This window comes from Myotis brandtii, unplaced genomic scaffold (assembly GCF_000412655.1).
Source record: "Myotis brandtii unplaced genomic scaffold, ASM41265v1 scaffold525, whole genome shotgun sequence".
Lineage (NCBI taxonomy): Eukaryota > Metazoa > Chordata > Mammalia > Chiroptera > Vespertilionidae > Myotis > Myotis brandtii.
Window position 1 is genome coordinate 5,031,490 of NW_005369915.1, and position 16,472 is coordinate 5,047,961.

Sequence of the window (16,472 nt, forward strand, 5' to 3'; positions counted from 1 at the left end):
GTGTGTGTGTGTGTGTGTGTGTGTGTGTGTGTGTGTGTGTGCGTGCGCGCGCATGAAAGAGCCCATCAATGATTCTCTCTTATCATTAATATTTCTATCTCTCCCTCTCCCTTCCTCTTTGAAATCAACATTAATACATTTAAAAAATAATAATAGTTAAAAAAAAACCCCACCCGCTCACAGTTCCTTAGCCTTCTGTTTTTGTCATGGCCATGATCACATTTGGTCCTCACATGTGTTTGTTAGAAAGATCACTCACTAGCTGTGTTTTGAGATGTGTCCCCGAGAGGACAACAAAACTGGGCAGTGTTGGGCAGCTGCTGTGTGGTGAAGCTGAGGCCCGGGTCCTGGCTTCATGTTTCTGGCCCTGTGTTCGTTCCCCCTGGGGTGGCATAGGCGCTTCTAATAATAAACATCAGATACCAAAAACATGTACTTCCCAAAGGATTCTAACAGAGATGTTCCTCACTTATTAGCTATAATTCATGTGTTTATATCTATTTCCATTGCTGTGATCCACACTTTTAAAAATTAATATATGTTTAAATGAAATTATAAACGCTGTGATTCTTCACTTCAGGCCATGTGGCAAAAGGCATAATCATGATAAATGTAAAAAATTAAATAAGTGTCTCAGTGATTTTTTAAAAAAACTAGATTTTTAACCTTTTTGTAATAAATGATCAAACCTTCTTTCAACGAATTAAATATACAGATATTAAATTCTGTATAAACCTCTAAACTTTATTGATACACCTGAAGTTTGCTTTTCTAGCACCTCTAGGCTACCCTGTCTCCATCACAAGGAACCTATAAATATTATTTAGTAGTATTGTTTATTGGACTCTGCAGGATATTTTAGAAGCCATAAGTATGGATCAGTCTTGAATGAGGCTCCCATTTCTCATTGACCTGTCTATACACTTGGGTTTTTTAAATAGTTGTTTGTTTGATTTTACAAGTTTAAACTCGTGAAGAAAAAGTTTTTGGAGTTCTAGGAATTATAGGTGTCATTTCATTTTTCAGCTCTCTGTTAGAAAATATTACTATGATTTGTTTTAAAAAATGATTTATATTAAGTAATACTTTCCTAAGAACTATGCTTTATTTTCAAGAAATTTTTTACTATTATTTTTTAAAATATACTTTTATTTATTTCAGAGTGGAAGGGAGAGAGAGAGATAGGAAATCAATGATGAGAGAAAATCATTGATCAGCTGCCTCCTACACGCCCCCTACTGGGGATTGAGCCCACAACCCAGGCATGTGCGCTTGACCAGGAATCAAACCTTGACCTTCTGGTTGATAGGTCAATGCTCAACCACTGAGCCACGCCAGCCAGGCATCAAGTCATTTTTTATTGATTGATTGTTTTGGGGGGGCAGGGGGAGGAGAGAGAGAGAAAAAAAGTATTTGTTGTCCCACTTATTTATGTATTCATTGGTTAATCCTTGTATGTGCCCTGAAGGGAGATCAAACTTGCAACCTTAGAGTATTGGGATGATGCTCTAACCAACCTAGCTACCCAGCCAGAGCTCTCATCATTTTGTATTCAAGAATTTTATACTTAAGTTTTAATAAATATCTTGTATGTGTAACACTTTTTCAAGAAACATTTTAATCAATCTGTTGATGTTTTTCCTTTCTTTAAAAACATTTTATTTTATTTTTCCAATCACCATTTACCCCCTCTGTTTTTCCCTTTTTTAATGCCTCATTATATACTTAAGAGAAATGTATACACTTAATAGAACTGTATTAGATTAATGAATGAGTTTATAATACACTCTGTCCCCCTCCCCAGATTATATTTGTGACAATAGCAGAAAACTTTCTATGCATTTTCCTAGATGAAATATTTCTAATATTTTCTAGGCATCTTCAGTTTAAAAAACTGTCGATATTCAAACTCCCAAAATACTTTCATTCAACAGATATTTGTGGGGATCTGCTGTGCTCCGACATTGTTCTAAGTACAGCAGTCAAAAACGAACTCTCAAAATTATTCACTTGCCTAAGTAGAACCTTTTTAAAACAAAAACAGAAACATGTGACATGGACTTTTATTAATTTTATAAACAATAGGCTACTTTTATCAAATATGACTGCCAGGAACTATTATTAACCTGAAGAGGGGTCTAGAAAAACCAGGGAGATTATCTGCACTTGAAATTCCTCCTGCTCTAGCTGGAGGGCCAGACAGTGAGTCACCTGTGAGGCTGCCAGTGTGAGTTATGCTAGAGATTGTGCGGGAGGGCGCAGGAGTCCAGAAGAGGGAGCAAGTAACGGTAAAAGCAGTAGACTGAGGACTCAGGTAATTAATCATAAAAAAAAAGAGCCCTGTGTAAAGGACTTTGTAAAGTCCTTCTCTTGGCTGCCAACCTTCCTCATCCTGACCTGTCCTTTACCTTGCCAACACAATTATCCTGCGAAACATCAAATCTGCCATGTTTGAGTTTGCCAGGCAGAAGAATAGTGGAGCATTTCAGCCAGGGACACTGGCCGGTGCAGTATTTTTCACAGGGGCATAAAGAACGGAGGAGAGCTCACATATAGAGAAATTCCGTGTGGCCAGATTATAGTTGTGGTATAGGGAGTGTTGAACGCTGAATTCGAGACATAGATTTTATCCAAATGATATGGTGTATTTTGTTAGGTTTTGGGGGGCAGTATTCGGTAATCATTTGAGAACCAAGAACATGATCAGATTTATTTCTTAAGAGGAAATTCCATTGGCAGCGTGAACATTGGATTGGAGAGAGAGGTTGGTTGGTGCCAAGGGAAAGACTGTGATAAATTCTTAAAATAGGGAGTTTTGTTTGAGATAGTTATTATTTGCCTCCTGGGTTTATAGATTTATTTTTTATTGAATGCTGAATAATTTATTAGTATAAAATTCCTAATAAAGCAGTCTGAAAAACATGCAGTGACCAGCCAGCATCTTCTGTTGTTCCTATTTGTACTCCGTTTTTCTAAATATTATGTGTTTTCTTAGTCTCAGGGAAACGTCTAAAAGAAGAATTTGCTGAATCTAAGCTTCTATTATGTTTGTGTCATTTCTTTCTTTTGCTGTTCGACAGTTTGAATCCATCATAAATCACCTTAAAGTTCCATAAACCCAAATTAATTATACTCACATTTGTGATATGCTACATTTGTACTTATTTACCAAATTTTGTCATCGTAAAATTGTCATAAAGAGTGATCAGAGATTCCTGATCTGTTTAATGCTAACTGCTTCCACTGTAGATGATATCCTGGGAAAATTCACTCTGGTTTGAAATTATTTCTTGTTTACTTCTTTAACTTTGAAATAGAGTTTCTTTTCTCTTTATTTTTATAGTCTTTGCTTCTGTGATGTTATGTGTTCAGACATTTCACTGAACTGATAAATTGTTTCAGCTATTAAATTTTTATGTATACATTTAAAAAAGTATTCAGCATTTATTTGGAAAACATTTGTAAACTATGTTAAATATTCTTTCTGGTTTCTACATACTAATACCACAACCTTTTTTTTCTGCTGTTGTTGTTTTCTTTCAGAATACTATTGTAGAAGCTTCTATTCAACTCCCACCATCCCTTTTCTCACCAAAGCACAAAAGAGAAGTCAGACCAACCGATGACTCTCTCTATAAGCTTCAGCTCATCGCTTTCCGAAACGGAAAGCTGTTTCCAGCCACCGGGAACTCGACGAATCTGGCTGATGATGGAAAACGCCGCACCGTGGTTACGCCCGTGATTCTCACCAAAATAGGTTTGTATGTGGCATATGCCATCCTGTAGCGGCCGCGCAACGCGAGTTTATTATTCCCTGTTCCTGCAAATGCTTATTGTTGTTCCTTCTTGTTGTAATGAGCCACCAGCGCAGAAGGATAGTGCACAGTGCCCATTTGTGTATAAGTTTGACATTTAATTGTTCGTGAAGTTTGTCTCAGAAATGCTTGCATTTCCCTTCCCTCCAGATGGTGTGAGTGTGGACGGCCACCGCATCCCCGTTAATGTGACTCTGCGTCGCATCGCGCACGGAGCAGATGCCGTGGCCGCCCAGTGGGATTTCGACTTGCTGAACGGACAAGGGGGCTGGAAGTCCGACGGGTGCCATATCCTCTACTCGGATGAGAATATCACCACCATCCAGTGCTACTCCCTGAGTAACTACGCCGTGTTAATGGTATGGCAGTTGCTCACTTCATGCATAAACACTGAGTCTCCTCGTTTTTTTGCCTTATGCATAGTTAAACTCAAATGAAGGTTTAAAAACAAACCAAACCAAAACTTTTAACATAATTGCTCCCTTTACGTAACAGGTGACGTTTAGTGCAATTCTGATTTTAAAGGGAAATCAAGTTCCTATCCAGTGCAACGTATTTGATGGAATTTGACATAGGAATTTTCAATAAACTTTGTAAGTGAATCAGGTCACCTAGGTAGACTTTGACCTTAAGATCTGGAGACATCTTTGGGTCTATACAGTCCAACTCAACCCAGTAAGTGACTCATTTGCCCACAGATAAACAGGGAGCAGTGAGAGATTTTTTTTCTTCGGTTTCCTTTTGAATTTAGGGCAGTGGTTCTCAACCTTCTGGCCCTTTAAATACAGTTCCTCATGTTGTGACCCAACCATAAAATTATTTTCGTTGCTACTTCATAACTGTAATGTTGCTACTGTTATGAATCGTAATGTAAATATCTGATATGCAGGATGGTCTTAGGCGACCCCTGTGAAAGGTTCGTTCGACCGCCAAAGGGGTCGCGACCCACAGGTTGAGAACCGCTGATTTAGGGGACTAGTGATCATTTCAGTTTCATCTCTGTAAGCAACAGTACTGACACAAATCATGTCTTCAATTTTAATGCTACTCAGGCTAATGTTTTATGTTGTTTATCATTATTAATCTTCGGCAAAGTGACTAGTTATTAATGCACAGGGACAGGTCTTTTCATGAATGCGTTATTTATGTGAATCTGATCCCGAGCTAGCAGGTATTAAATTAATCATGCTAATTTTTATTTTATATTGCACTTACTATAAGATACTAACATCCTGCAGTATCGATGCCTGTATTTAGAGTGCAGTGGAAGGAACGGCTAATGAACCTGAAAGACATTTCTCAGGAATGGCCTGAGGCTAGCCTGGGAGTGAGGTCGCCCACGTTTTATTTCTGTCTCCAGCTCTGAATCTGTTATCGCAACAATATTTTATGAAAGCCTTAACCAGCCTTGAAATAGGATACATTTTGCTTTTGGTGATTTAGTCTCTTCTTGAAAAAAAAAAAATGAAAGAGCCTTTACCACTAGAAATGATCTTAAAGCAAGCTTCAATTAGAATAGATGTTCCTCAACTCTTGTTTTGTTTGTCTCTTTGCCCCTCAAATTAATATCTGTTACCTGGCACCACTGTCAAACAGGAAGAGTAAATAGGTTGTTTAGCAAGGGTATGAGGCTTGCCTTTTCCACTGACATTCATTACCAAGTGTTATTCATCCCAGGGGACAGAGGCAGGGTCTTCTATCCTGTTTAGACTCAGCTGTGCTTATATAAGTCGTTTATCCTTTTGCATTTAAAGTTTGTGTTGATAGTTTAGGAATCTCCTCACAAATAGAGGATGTTTCATTTCTGTAAGTGTGAGTTTGGTTTCTGTAAGTTCACAATGTATTAACTTGTAGTAACCTTTCAAATTAAAGCATGAACCATTGACGAAAGTATGAAACATTTTTCCTTTCCGTTTTGTAAGTATTTTCTCATTCAGGTTTTGATTATAAAATAACCAGAAACTATCAAGCACTGAAGGAGAAACAATAGAGATACAACATTGTCTGAAATGTATATAATAGTTAAGTAGAAAATGTTGGGGAAAATAAATGAGACACAAAACACACACAAAAAAGGCATTTTATGAGCTCCACTGGTAATGACCTGATACAGTACCATGCGAAACTTTTATTTTTATTTAATCTAATACCCGTTTTAAGCATCTATTTTTTTGAACTTCCTAGCTGTTCTTCTAAACTATTTAAATTAGTATAATCCCTTTCCAGAAGGAATAAGCTATTCTTTTATCTTTCATACTTTAATCTTTTAAAAAATGCTAAACACAATTCTTTAAAGCTAAAATATAGTACTAAGACTTTGTTCTATTTTCAAAGAATATGCTTTCTTTTGCTTTTCTTAAATATAATTGTGCCACCTAGAGGCTGCAAGTTGAAATGTATCTAAAATGTTGACAAACATACTAGTACATAATAAAATTAGTATGTGGGATTTTTAGAGTTGCTAATTAAAGGCTATTAAATGAAGTTATACCTACTCTCAAATAAATAATGTCTAAAATAGAAGAAATGTCTTTTAAAAATTGGAAGTTAGTCCTGGCCAGGTGGCTTAGTTGGTTGGAACATCTTCCCATACAACAAAAGGTTGCAAGTTCAATTCCCAGTCTAGGCACATACCTAGGTTGTGGGTCTGATCCCTGGTCAGGGCACATATGGAGGGGGCAACTGATTGATGTTTCTCTCACATCCATGTTTCTCTCTTTTTTTCTTTCTCTGTTTCTCCCTCTCGCTCTCCAAATAATCAATAAACATATCCTCAGGTGAGGTTTAAAAAACAAAATCAGAATTCAACATCTTTTTTCCTTACCTGACACTAATTTGAATAATAGATAAAATCCTATTTTTCTTGAAAAAGATCTTCATATATTGTTTTATATAGCAAGTCTAAATTTATGTTTTTGTAGGTAGCCCATAATTCTCCTCCTGATCTGATTTTAAAGAATATTGTACAAAAAAATGAGATAAAAAGAATATATAGTTTTTGTTTGTTCATTTGTTTGTTTTTAGAATATATTTGTTTTTAAATCTCAAACAGATACTGTAGTTTGGTTCAGTAGACATCCTGCCATAACCCATTATATCATAAGGTCTCTGTGGGAGCCAGAGAAAAAGTAAAACAGAAATTGGGTCTGTTTGAATTAGATGATCGGAGAAAGCCAGTTGGGTCAGGAAGAATTCTAGGAGCTGGGCCAGTAAGAAACAAACAAAAAAAACCTTAAATATCAAGTAGGTAATGATTAGGGTCAAACCATTTATGTAGTACTTAATACTTTAATGGGTAAGAGTAGTGAAGATAAAATCATCTCTGTATCTTGAATCTTCTTTGTTATTGTATTCACCTAGAAATATGTGAAACTAGAGAGCACTCATTTATTCTTACAACTCTCTAGTGTTGCTTTTAAATATTCTTTATATAAAACTTGCCGAATAAAAGCAAAGTTTGGTTTCATTTTCTCTGTAATTAAACATAAGAGCTAGTCATGTTTCTGTTGATGTCATTTTTAAATAGGTACTGCATGCGCACGGATCAAAAGTTATAATTATTTCTGCACATTAATGTACAGTGACACCTTGATTCCCACCCCTCTCACCCATCACATTCTCCACAAAATATGTAGCCACCAATCAGTTTTTTGAATATTATTGAATAGATTTTCAGGCATATTGGAACAAAAAGGAATACATTTTCTTCCATGTTTACAGGAAGCTTCCATGCTACAAACATTGTTCTATACCGTGCTGCCTTTTTTTTTTTCATGAAACCACATTTTACAATGATGATGGTTTCCATGGAAAAAGAAATTTTGTGATGATGAGATCTAATGATGATATGACAGTGGTGATAATGACCGAGACGGTGGTGATGGCAGTGGCTAATTTACATTAAGCACTTATGTACTAAGCAGTCTTCTGAAGTCTTTATAAATGCATTAATTTATTTGATCATGATAACAACCTCATGGAGTATAGTACTGTTATCATTGCCCCCAGTCTACAGATGGAAGAGCCAAGGCATAGAGAGCTTAAGTGCCATGCCCCAGTTTACAAATTTAGTTAGTGTTGGAATTGAGATTTGAATTCAGACTTCAGAAATTTGTATTTTTTAAGACATTTTTATTGATTTCAGAGAGGAAGGGAGAGGGAGAAAGAGATACAAACATCAGTGGGGAGAGAGAATCATTGATCAGCTGCCTCCTGCATGCCCCACACTCGGGATCGAGTTCACAACCCATGCATGTGCCCTGACTGGGAATCTAACCATGACCTCCTGGTTCGTAGGTTGATGCTCAACTACTGCACCATGCTGGCTGGGCCAAAAACTTGTGTTCTTAATCACTTTGCTAAATCTTTCTAAAATCTTCTCATATTGGTATAAAAGAGCTTCCTCATCCCTTTTCACCTTTGAATATTATTTTATGTCCCTACCATAATTTATTTACATATTCCTCTATTTTGTTGGGTTCCAGTAATTTGCTTATACAGTATTATTTTGCACATTTAATAGAAAATCTGGAAGATAGATTCTCAAGTGGGATTGGTAGTCAAAAGGGGACCAATGCTTTCAATTGAGATACTGAGCAAAGTGCACACATCTTAAATATGTGGCTTGCTGATATTTTTACATTAAAACACCCATTTAGCTACCATCAAAGTCAAGATTCTTACTTGAGCACTTGGTAGCTCCCATGTGTTTCTTTCTATTTAATTTCATTCACCATCTCAAGGGATAGACACCCTTCTGATGACTATCAGAATAGATAAGTTTTGCCTTGTATAATTAGCATCCTATAGTATGTACTTTTTGTGTGTCTCCTGTCTTTCTCATTACTTATATCTGTGAAATTTATCCTTGTTTTTGCATGAAGCAGCATTCCTACATACTAATCCATTGTATGCAAATACCCAGACTTGTGCATTCTACTGTTGATGGACATTTGGGTTGTTGCTAGGTTCTGGCTATCAAGAAAACACTGCTATGATTATTCATGTGCATGTTTTTGGACGGGATGAAATAGTTGGATTGAAGCTGTCCCTATCTTTAGCTTTAGTAGATAATACCATACAGTTGACCAAAGTGGTTGTACTGGTTTACAGTCGCACCCGTAATGAGAGTTTGAGTAGCCTCACATCCTTGCCAGTGCTTGGGATTCTAAGTCTTTAATTTTAGTCTTGGTGGTGGTATTATGATATATGATTGTGGTTTTACTTTGCCTTCCTCTGGTGACTAATGATGCTGAGCACCTCTTCATTTTCTTATTGTCAGTTTCGGGACCCCCTTTTGTGATGTTCTTGCCCAGATCTTGCCCTTTTTAAAAATTATCTTTGACCATTTTTTAGTTTTATTGAGGTACGATCAACATACAGCACTGTATATGTTTAAGGTGTACCACCTAACGACTTGACTTATATATGCTGTGATATGATTACCACAATAAATTTAGTTAACATCCATTATCTCATAGGGATTAAAAAAAGAAAACTTGCTCTGGCCTGTTTTTCTCAGTGGTTAGAGCATCGACCTGTGGACCAAAGGGTCCCAGGTTCGATTCCGGCTAAGGGCACATGCCTTGCTTGCAGGCTCCTCCCCGGCCCTGCCCCTCGTTGGGGCTCATGCAGGAGGCAACCAATGGATGTGTTTCTCTCACATTGATGTTTCTCTCTGTCTTCTCCTCTCTCTTCTACTCTCTCTAAAAATCAATAGAAATATATTCTCCGATGAGGATTAATGAAAAAAAAAAAGAAAATTTTTTTTCCTTGTGATAAGAAGTTTTAGAATTTACTCTCTCTGCAACTTTCAAATAAACCATTTAGCAGTATTAACTATATTCATCATGTTACATGTTACATTCCCATACTTACTCATTTTATAACAGGAAGTTGTACCTTTTGACCAGCTTTATCCAATTCCCCACCTCCCACCCCTCTGCCTCCCATCCCTTTATGAGGTTTTGTTTGTTTTTGTTTTTTTATTCCACATATAAGTCTTGGCCTGTTTTTAATCTGGTTATCTATTGTTTTCTTATTGACTCACAGGGATTCTTGATATGGACTGTGAACAGGAGCTTTTTGTAGGATTTATGTGTTGTAGATATCTTCTCCTCATCCGTGCCTGATCTAATCCATTCAGGCTGCTGTAATGGAATCCCGCAGATTAGGTAGTTTATAAACAACAGAAATTTATTTCCCAAAGCGCTGGGGGCTGGAGGTCCAAGATCAGGGTTCAGTATCTGGTGAGGGCCCTCTTTTCGTACTCACATGGTGGAAGGGACAATGGGGCTCTCTGGGGTCTCTGTATGGGCAGTAACCCCATTTGTGAGGACTCCCCTCTCATGACCTAATCACCTCCCAAAGGCCCCACCTCCTAATGTCATCGCATTGGTGGTTAGATCTCAACATATATGAATGGGGTGGGGGGCAAACGTTAAGCCTATGGATATGCCTTTATTCTTTCTCTCTCAATGTTTTCTTTTTATGGATGGAATTTCTTAATTTTCCTGAAGTTTTTTTTAATAGTTAGTGCTTTTTATGTTCTGTTTAAGACATCTTTGCCCACACAGGATCATAATGATAGTCTCCTTTATTTTCTTTAAGAAGCTTTATTGTGTTTTATCTTTCACATGTAGGTCCATGGTTTGACTGGAAAGGACTTTGTATGCTGTGATGTCAGGGGAGCAAAATCTTTAAATTATGCCTGTTTCTTAGGGGAAATTTAAAAAGCAACATAGAAGTCATAGTCTTTTTTTTTTTTTTTTTTTTTTACTTTTCTGATTTCAGATCTATATTAAAATTTTAATCTATTGGTAAACTTTTTTGAATAATTCTTTATATTCTGACAGAATGTACCCTACTTTCTTCCATTGTTCAGATCCTGGTGAAATTAGAGGACTACTGATTTATACTTGTCCTTGTTATTGATACAATGCTAATGAACTCTTTAAAACTGCCAGTGAATTTATATAGTGATTCTCGGGCTAGAAGTAGCTTGAAAATAAAGAAATATTTGTCTGTCAAGGAAACAAAGATTTTGAAGAACACTTCTTTCATTGATTTGTGTCCTTAATAATAATCTTTGTGATTTTTAACGTACCTTCAGGTGTTCTAATACTGCTTAATGTCTGCAGACAGCTTTGCTTTTCACTCTGAGCTCATTGTTTTTCTTGGACTTTGTACCCTATAGAAGAGTGACTATGATCACCACTTAGTTTGGGGATGGACTGTGTCCTGCAAGCACTTGAGGCAGATGGAGACTTCCTGTCTCATCACTGTGTTGCAAGTGTGACTGAAGGTCTCACTTTTCCTTCTCAGGGTGTCTCCTAGTGGCCGTTTTTGGGCAGTGTATTTAGAAATGTTTTGCTTTTAGCATCGCAGTCTGTATTTATTTACTAGTATAATTAAAAATGATTTTGATTCAGGTTTCTACTTGACTTCTCTTGTTTGAGATCTTAACATCTTTCCTATCCTAATCGTAACTGTCTTAAATAGTTGTATAGTCTCAAGAATTGTGGGCCATCAAGATAGTCTTTTCTTCTTTTATTTGTTCTCTCTGTACCAGCGGCCGGTAAACCCTGGCAAGCATTTGACCCACCAATTCAGGCAGGTGCTGTTGGTTTTAAATGCTGGAAAGCTCAGAGTGATTTGAAAATTTGTAAATGGCCAGTGGTTTTAAGTACCCACACCATGGCCTTGGTTTGCCTCGTGGCATGCAAAGTCCCAACCATTCACTGTCCGGCCCGTTGTACCGTCCCCTGGTCAGCGTCTCCGTGGGGCGTCTCTTGCATTTGGCCAGGTCGGTTTGCTGTGGCCACTGGGAATGGCCTGTGGAAGCCGTGCCCGCGGTGACCAGGGACATAGTCCTCGTGTTTTTCTCCATTCGTCACTTTGAATTAGGAGTCACTGCCCTCTGTTTCAGAATCGTTACTTTCATGTACTACGTCACATTCATCTGGCTTTTGAGAAACACTTATTTCTGTTCAATGTAAATATTACAATCTATGATGTATTCTAGGAACTTGGTGCTTTGTCCAATGTCTTATCAGATAATATCCAGCTACCTGTGTTGTTACTCTCTGCCAGGGACTTGGAAGGCATGTTCATACCCTCCTCTTGCCCTTACCCCAAACCTGCCAGACACTGGTGGCGTCTCCACTTGTAACTGCCCCCAGATTACACAGCCAGCAAGAAAGTGGCGATGTGTGTTGAACAGTTCCTAGCAGAAGGCAAAGCAGCCAGTGCCTGGAAGGAGCCTAGAGGCCAAATGCAGGGACCAGAGTTTTGTTACCAGTGATTTTTCACAGGAGAAAATCTCAGAGGTTACGTGTCCGGAAGAGCTCAGCTACAGTGATGTTTTCTTTCCCCTCAGGACCTGACAGGATCTGAACTCTATACCCAGGCCGCCAGCCTCCTGCACCCCGTGGTCTACACCACCGCCGTCATCCTTCTCCTGTGCCTGTTAGCGGTCATCGTCAGTTACATGTACCATCACAGGTGAGACATAAAGCCTGGCGAGTGTAGGACTTTGATGGAGAGGAGTTTATTTTACATTTCACTAGGATAACACTGACCGTTTTTGTGTCTTTTTTGCCATCTTTCCAGGGTAAGAACAATTATTTTAGAATTCATACAAGCTGTGTTCATTTCATGTAGTTTGCGACATAATTAGTACATGAGATGGTCAGTTTAGCTTTTACAGCCTCCAGTCAGTTGTATCTGGGAGAGAACATGGCAGGTCTGGGAGGGAGGCTGGGAGGGGGGCCGGGCAGCCACCAGGGGTGAGGTCAGCTGCAGGTTGTTACCTGGAGCCCTGTCTTCCAGAACCAGAATGGGGGGTTATTTCTGGTTTATGACTTTCTCTCTGTCCCGACATCCTTTATTTTATAGATGGCATTTTTAAGAACGTTTGTGGCATTTAAGCACGAGGTATGGTTTTTGTTCATTGGGGGCAGAGCTACAGAAACTTTGATGGTAGGAAACTGCACTGAAGGGATTTGCTAAGCAGCAACTCACCTTAGAAGAGGTTTTGATAGAATGTATTTTCCTATTCAAGCTGGACCTGCATGGCATTTCTTGACATTTAGTTAAGAAACAAAAGGAAGTTTTGATATTAAAATAAAAGAAAGAATGAAAGACTTCAGCATTTTATTAGGAAAGGCCAAGAAGAAAAGCACTGGGCAGGGGTAGGTCAGGGAAGTAGAGATTGGCACCTTGCAGAAATCGCTAGGAGGCAGACAAGTCATTCATCTGTCACAGACATCGGAAGTAACAAAAGCCCACATGTTTCTTAATTTCTTTAGCCTTCATTGGGGGCAGTAGTTTCATTTATGACTTGTCTTTTTTAGTGCGTAAAGTAAAATGTTAAGAAATGATATTGAGTTAAATGAGTTCTCAAAGTGTGTGTGTGTGTGTGTGTGTGTGTGTGTTAAATGTTAAGAAACGATATTGAGTTAAATGAGTTCTCAAAGAGTGTGTGTGTGTGTGTTTCTGTCTGTCGGTCTGATAGCATATGAAATTTGGTGTTTTAAGCTTAAAGTTTTGAAGGCAGGAACTGTAGTGTCCTGCTTCAAATATACTAGCCTGAATATTAATATTTTCCTTTTTCTTTTAACAGTTTGATCAGAATCAGTCTCAAGGGCTGGCACATGCTTGTGAACTTGTGCTTCCATATTTTCCTGACCTGTGTGGTCTTTGTGGGAGGCATAACCCAAACCAGAAACGCCAGCGTTTGCCAAGCGGTAAGTCCGAGCAAAAAACTGAAATGGAAAAAAAGTGCTGCTATTGGAAAGTGATTTCATATGTTTCAAGAACTATAATAGGGAAAATGTTCCTTTATTTTTTTTCTTTAGCTAATTTAAGTGGAACGGAATGTCTGTCCCTTAAACAGTTGCCAGCATGCTTTAGGTTTTCACTTGTCATTTCCTAAGGAGTAAATGACTGAAGGGTCTTGTCTCTGTAGCTTTAGGAATTCAGTGCTACTTGTTACATCTGTTATAATGCTGAGCATTTTATTTAAAATTTTTACCAAATCCTGACTTTGACTAAAGGGGAAGCAACATTTTCTGACAGTAGGATTTTTAAAATTATTTTACTTGGCCCTAGCTGGTTTGGCTCAGTGGATAGAGTGTCGGCCTGTGGACTGAAGGGTCACGGGTTTGATTCCAGTTAAGGGCACATGCCCGTGTTGTGGGCTCGACCCCCAGTAGGGGGCATGCAGGAGGCAGCTGGTCAATGATTCTCATCATGGATGTTTCTCTCTCTCCCTCTCTGTCTCTCTATCTCCCTTCTTCTCTGAAATCAATAAAAATATATATTTTTTAAAAATTATTTTATTTGTTGATGAAAACAATAGGAGTTAGAAATGATTTAACTGTAAGATAAAACAAGATTCTTCTTAGGTGTGGTAAATATGAAGAATTAAAAAATATTCAACTTAATTTTAAATAATTGTTATATATGTAGCCAAAGAATTATATAGAATAGGGCAGGATGGGCAGGGGTACTGGTGTGTGACCAGTCCCAGGTATAGGAACATGCCTTACATGCGTGACCTGGTCAGGACAATGGCCTATTCCAGGCACCAGCACGCTGTGGGACACATAGGAGAGGTACTGGTTTCTGTCAGGAGAGCATCCAGGAAGGATCCCACATTCTCCGAGGGGGTAACAGGAAGTAATCTCCATCCTGGTCCCAGTCTAGCTCGTAGGTCCAGCAGCAGTCACATCTGGACCAGTCAGTCACATCTGGGCCAGTTTCTCCTCCACAGATGGTTGTAAGATTTATATAAAAGTAAAGGATCAGCTGGGCCGGTGTTGCTCAGTGGTTGAGCCAGGAGGTCAGGGTTCAGTTCCCAGTCAGGGCACATTCCTGGGTTTTGGGATCCCTTGCAGCCAATCAGTGATTCTCTCTCATTATTGATGTTTCTGTCCTTCTCTCCCTCTCCTCTCCCTCTCTCTGAAATCAATAAAAACATTTTTTTTTAAAAAAAGTAAAGGATCAAAGATAGCCAGGACACTTCTGAAGAAGAAGAGTAGAGTGGGGAGGTTGTCTGTCCTTCTAGTCATCAGAGCTAAGTAGGCTATTGTAATGAAACTAGCATTTGGTTTAGCGATCATTAACTTGACCAATGCTATGGAAGAGAGAGATCAGAAGCAGGCCTGTATGGAACTTTGTAGAAGACAGAGTTGCGAGCTTCATCAGTTGGGTGAAGAGAGACCACTGTTCAGTAAAGGGAGCTGGCAAAGTCTAGTTGGAAAAAGGTGGACCTGGATCTATACCTCATGCCATATTTCAAACAAGCAAACAAACAAAAACCTCAACTCTGAGTATATTAAAAACTTACATGCCCAAGCCAAAATGTTAAAATTCACATTCGATAATATCACAATTTGGGGAAGTATGACACTAAGAAGGCATTGACTAGAAAAGAGATAAATTTGACTAATTTAAAAATAAGACCTTTAGGGATAAGGAGGGATTTCTTAAGTATGACACTAAGAAGGCATTGACTGGGAAAGAGATAAATTTGACTAATTTAAAAATAAGACCTTTTTTGGTTAAGATTTCTTAGCAAAAGTGGAAACACAAGACAGTGTTCTCAATACATACCACAGACAGCATTAGAATAAAAAATATATAATCAGTGAGAAGGCCAACACTGAAAGCCCGGTAGAACAAAATGACATGAGAGTAAGCAGGCATTTCGTAGAACTGTAAATGCCCAGGGCCAATATGCACATAAAGAGAAGTTCAGCACCATTGGTGGTCACGGAGATGCAAATTAAGATCACACTTAGTTAACTAGCCTTTTCTGTGGGCAGAAACCAAGCCTGACACTGCCAGGCATTGAGCATGTGGATCCACAGGCTCCTTTTATCCATAGTGTGTGTGGGAATGTAGCTGGGTGACTCTGGGAGTCTTTCCCTTCTCAGGCTAGGCGTTCACATACCCTGGGACATGGCAGTCCCACACCTGGGCTGAGAGAGTAAGCTTGCCCATATGTAACTTTGGTGTGCATATGAGTATGCATGTGCATATGAATATTCATAGCAGCCCTATACACAGTAGCAGAAATCTGGAAGCAACCCAAATGCCTATCACTGAGAGAGTGAATGAATAAACCGTGATATTATACGAGAGTCAATACTAATGGATTGCAGCAATGTGTAACTATGAATATGTCATAGTACCATAAATTACATTTCCTGTTATCTTTTTTTATAAAGATAAGGTAACTAAAATGAAATTACACTTTTAATGAAGTGTGCAATAAAACTGTCATAAAAGGAAAGCAAGGGGATGATAAACATACGATGTCAGGTGCTGGTTACCTTGGGTGATGGGGATCCTGTTTCAATATGGGTTTTTTGTCCAGGTCTTACCTTTTGTCTTGTTGGTAGATTCTTGAATACTTATTAACACATTGCGGACAGATCATGAGAATTCTTGCTTCATATTACACAGTGTTTTACAAAGTATCATACTTTAAAAAGATATTAGCTTGTAAGAACATGTAATAAATAACTTCAAAATGCAATGGGTATTTAATTTTAAAGCGTGCCTTTAACATTTATGTAAAATGTGTTTTGTACTCATTCAATAGAAACTTATCTGACCACTGGGTAAAGCTAGCAATAAAACAACTGGTTT

The 16,472-nt window shown here is 38.3% G+C and overlaps 1 protein-coding gene across 1 annotated transcript in view; it reads left to right on the plus strand.

The window, feature by feature from the left end:
• Positions 1-16,472, plus strand: part of ADGRA3 (adhesion G protein-coupled receptor A3) — an 82,690-nt gene that overhangs the window by 52,855 nt on the left and 13,363 nt on the right. Inside the window, exons 14-17 of the mRNA XM_014548891.1 lie at positions 3,544-3,757; positions 3,966-4,174; positions 12,193-12,317; positions 13,438-13,561. Coding sequence (XP_014404377.1) covers positions 3,544-3,757; positions 3,966-4,174; positions 12,193-12,317; positions 13,438-13,561 — 672 coding nt within the window. The remainder of the gene's footprint in view (positions 1-3,543; positions 3,758-3,965; positions 4,175-12,192; positions 12,318-13,437; positions 13,562-16,472) is intronic.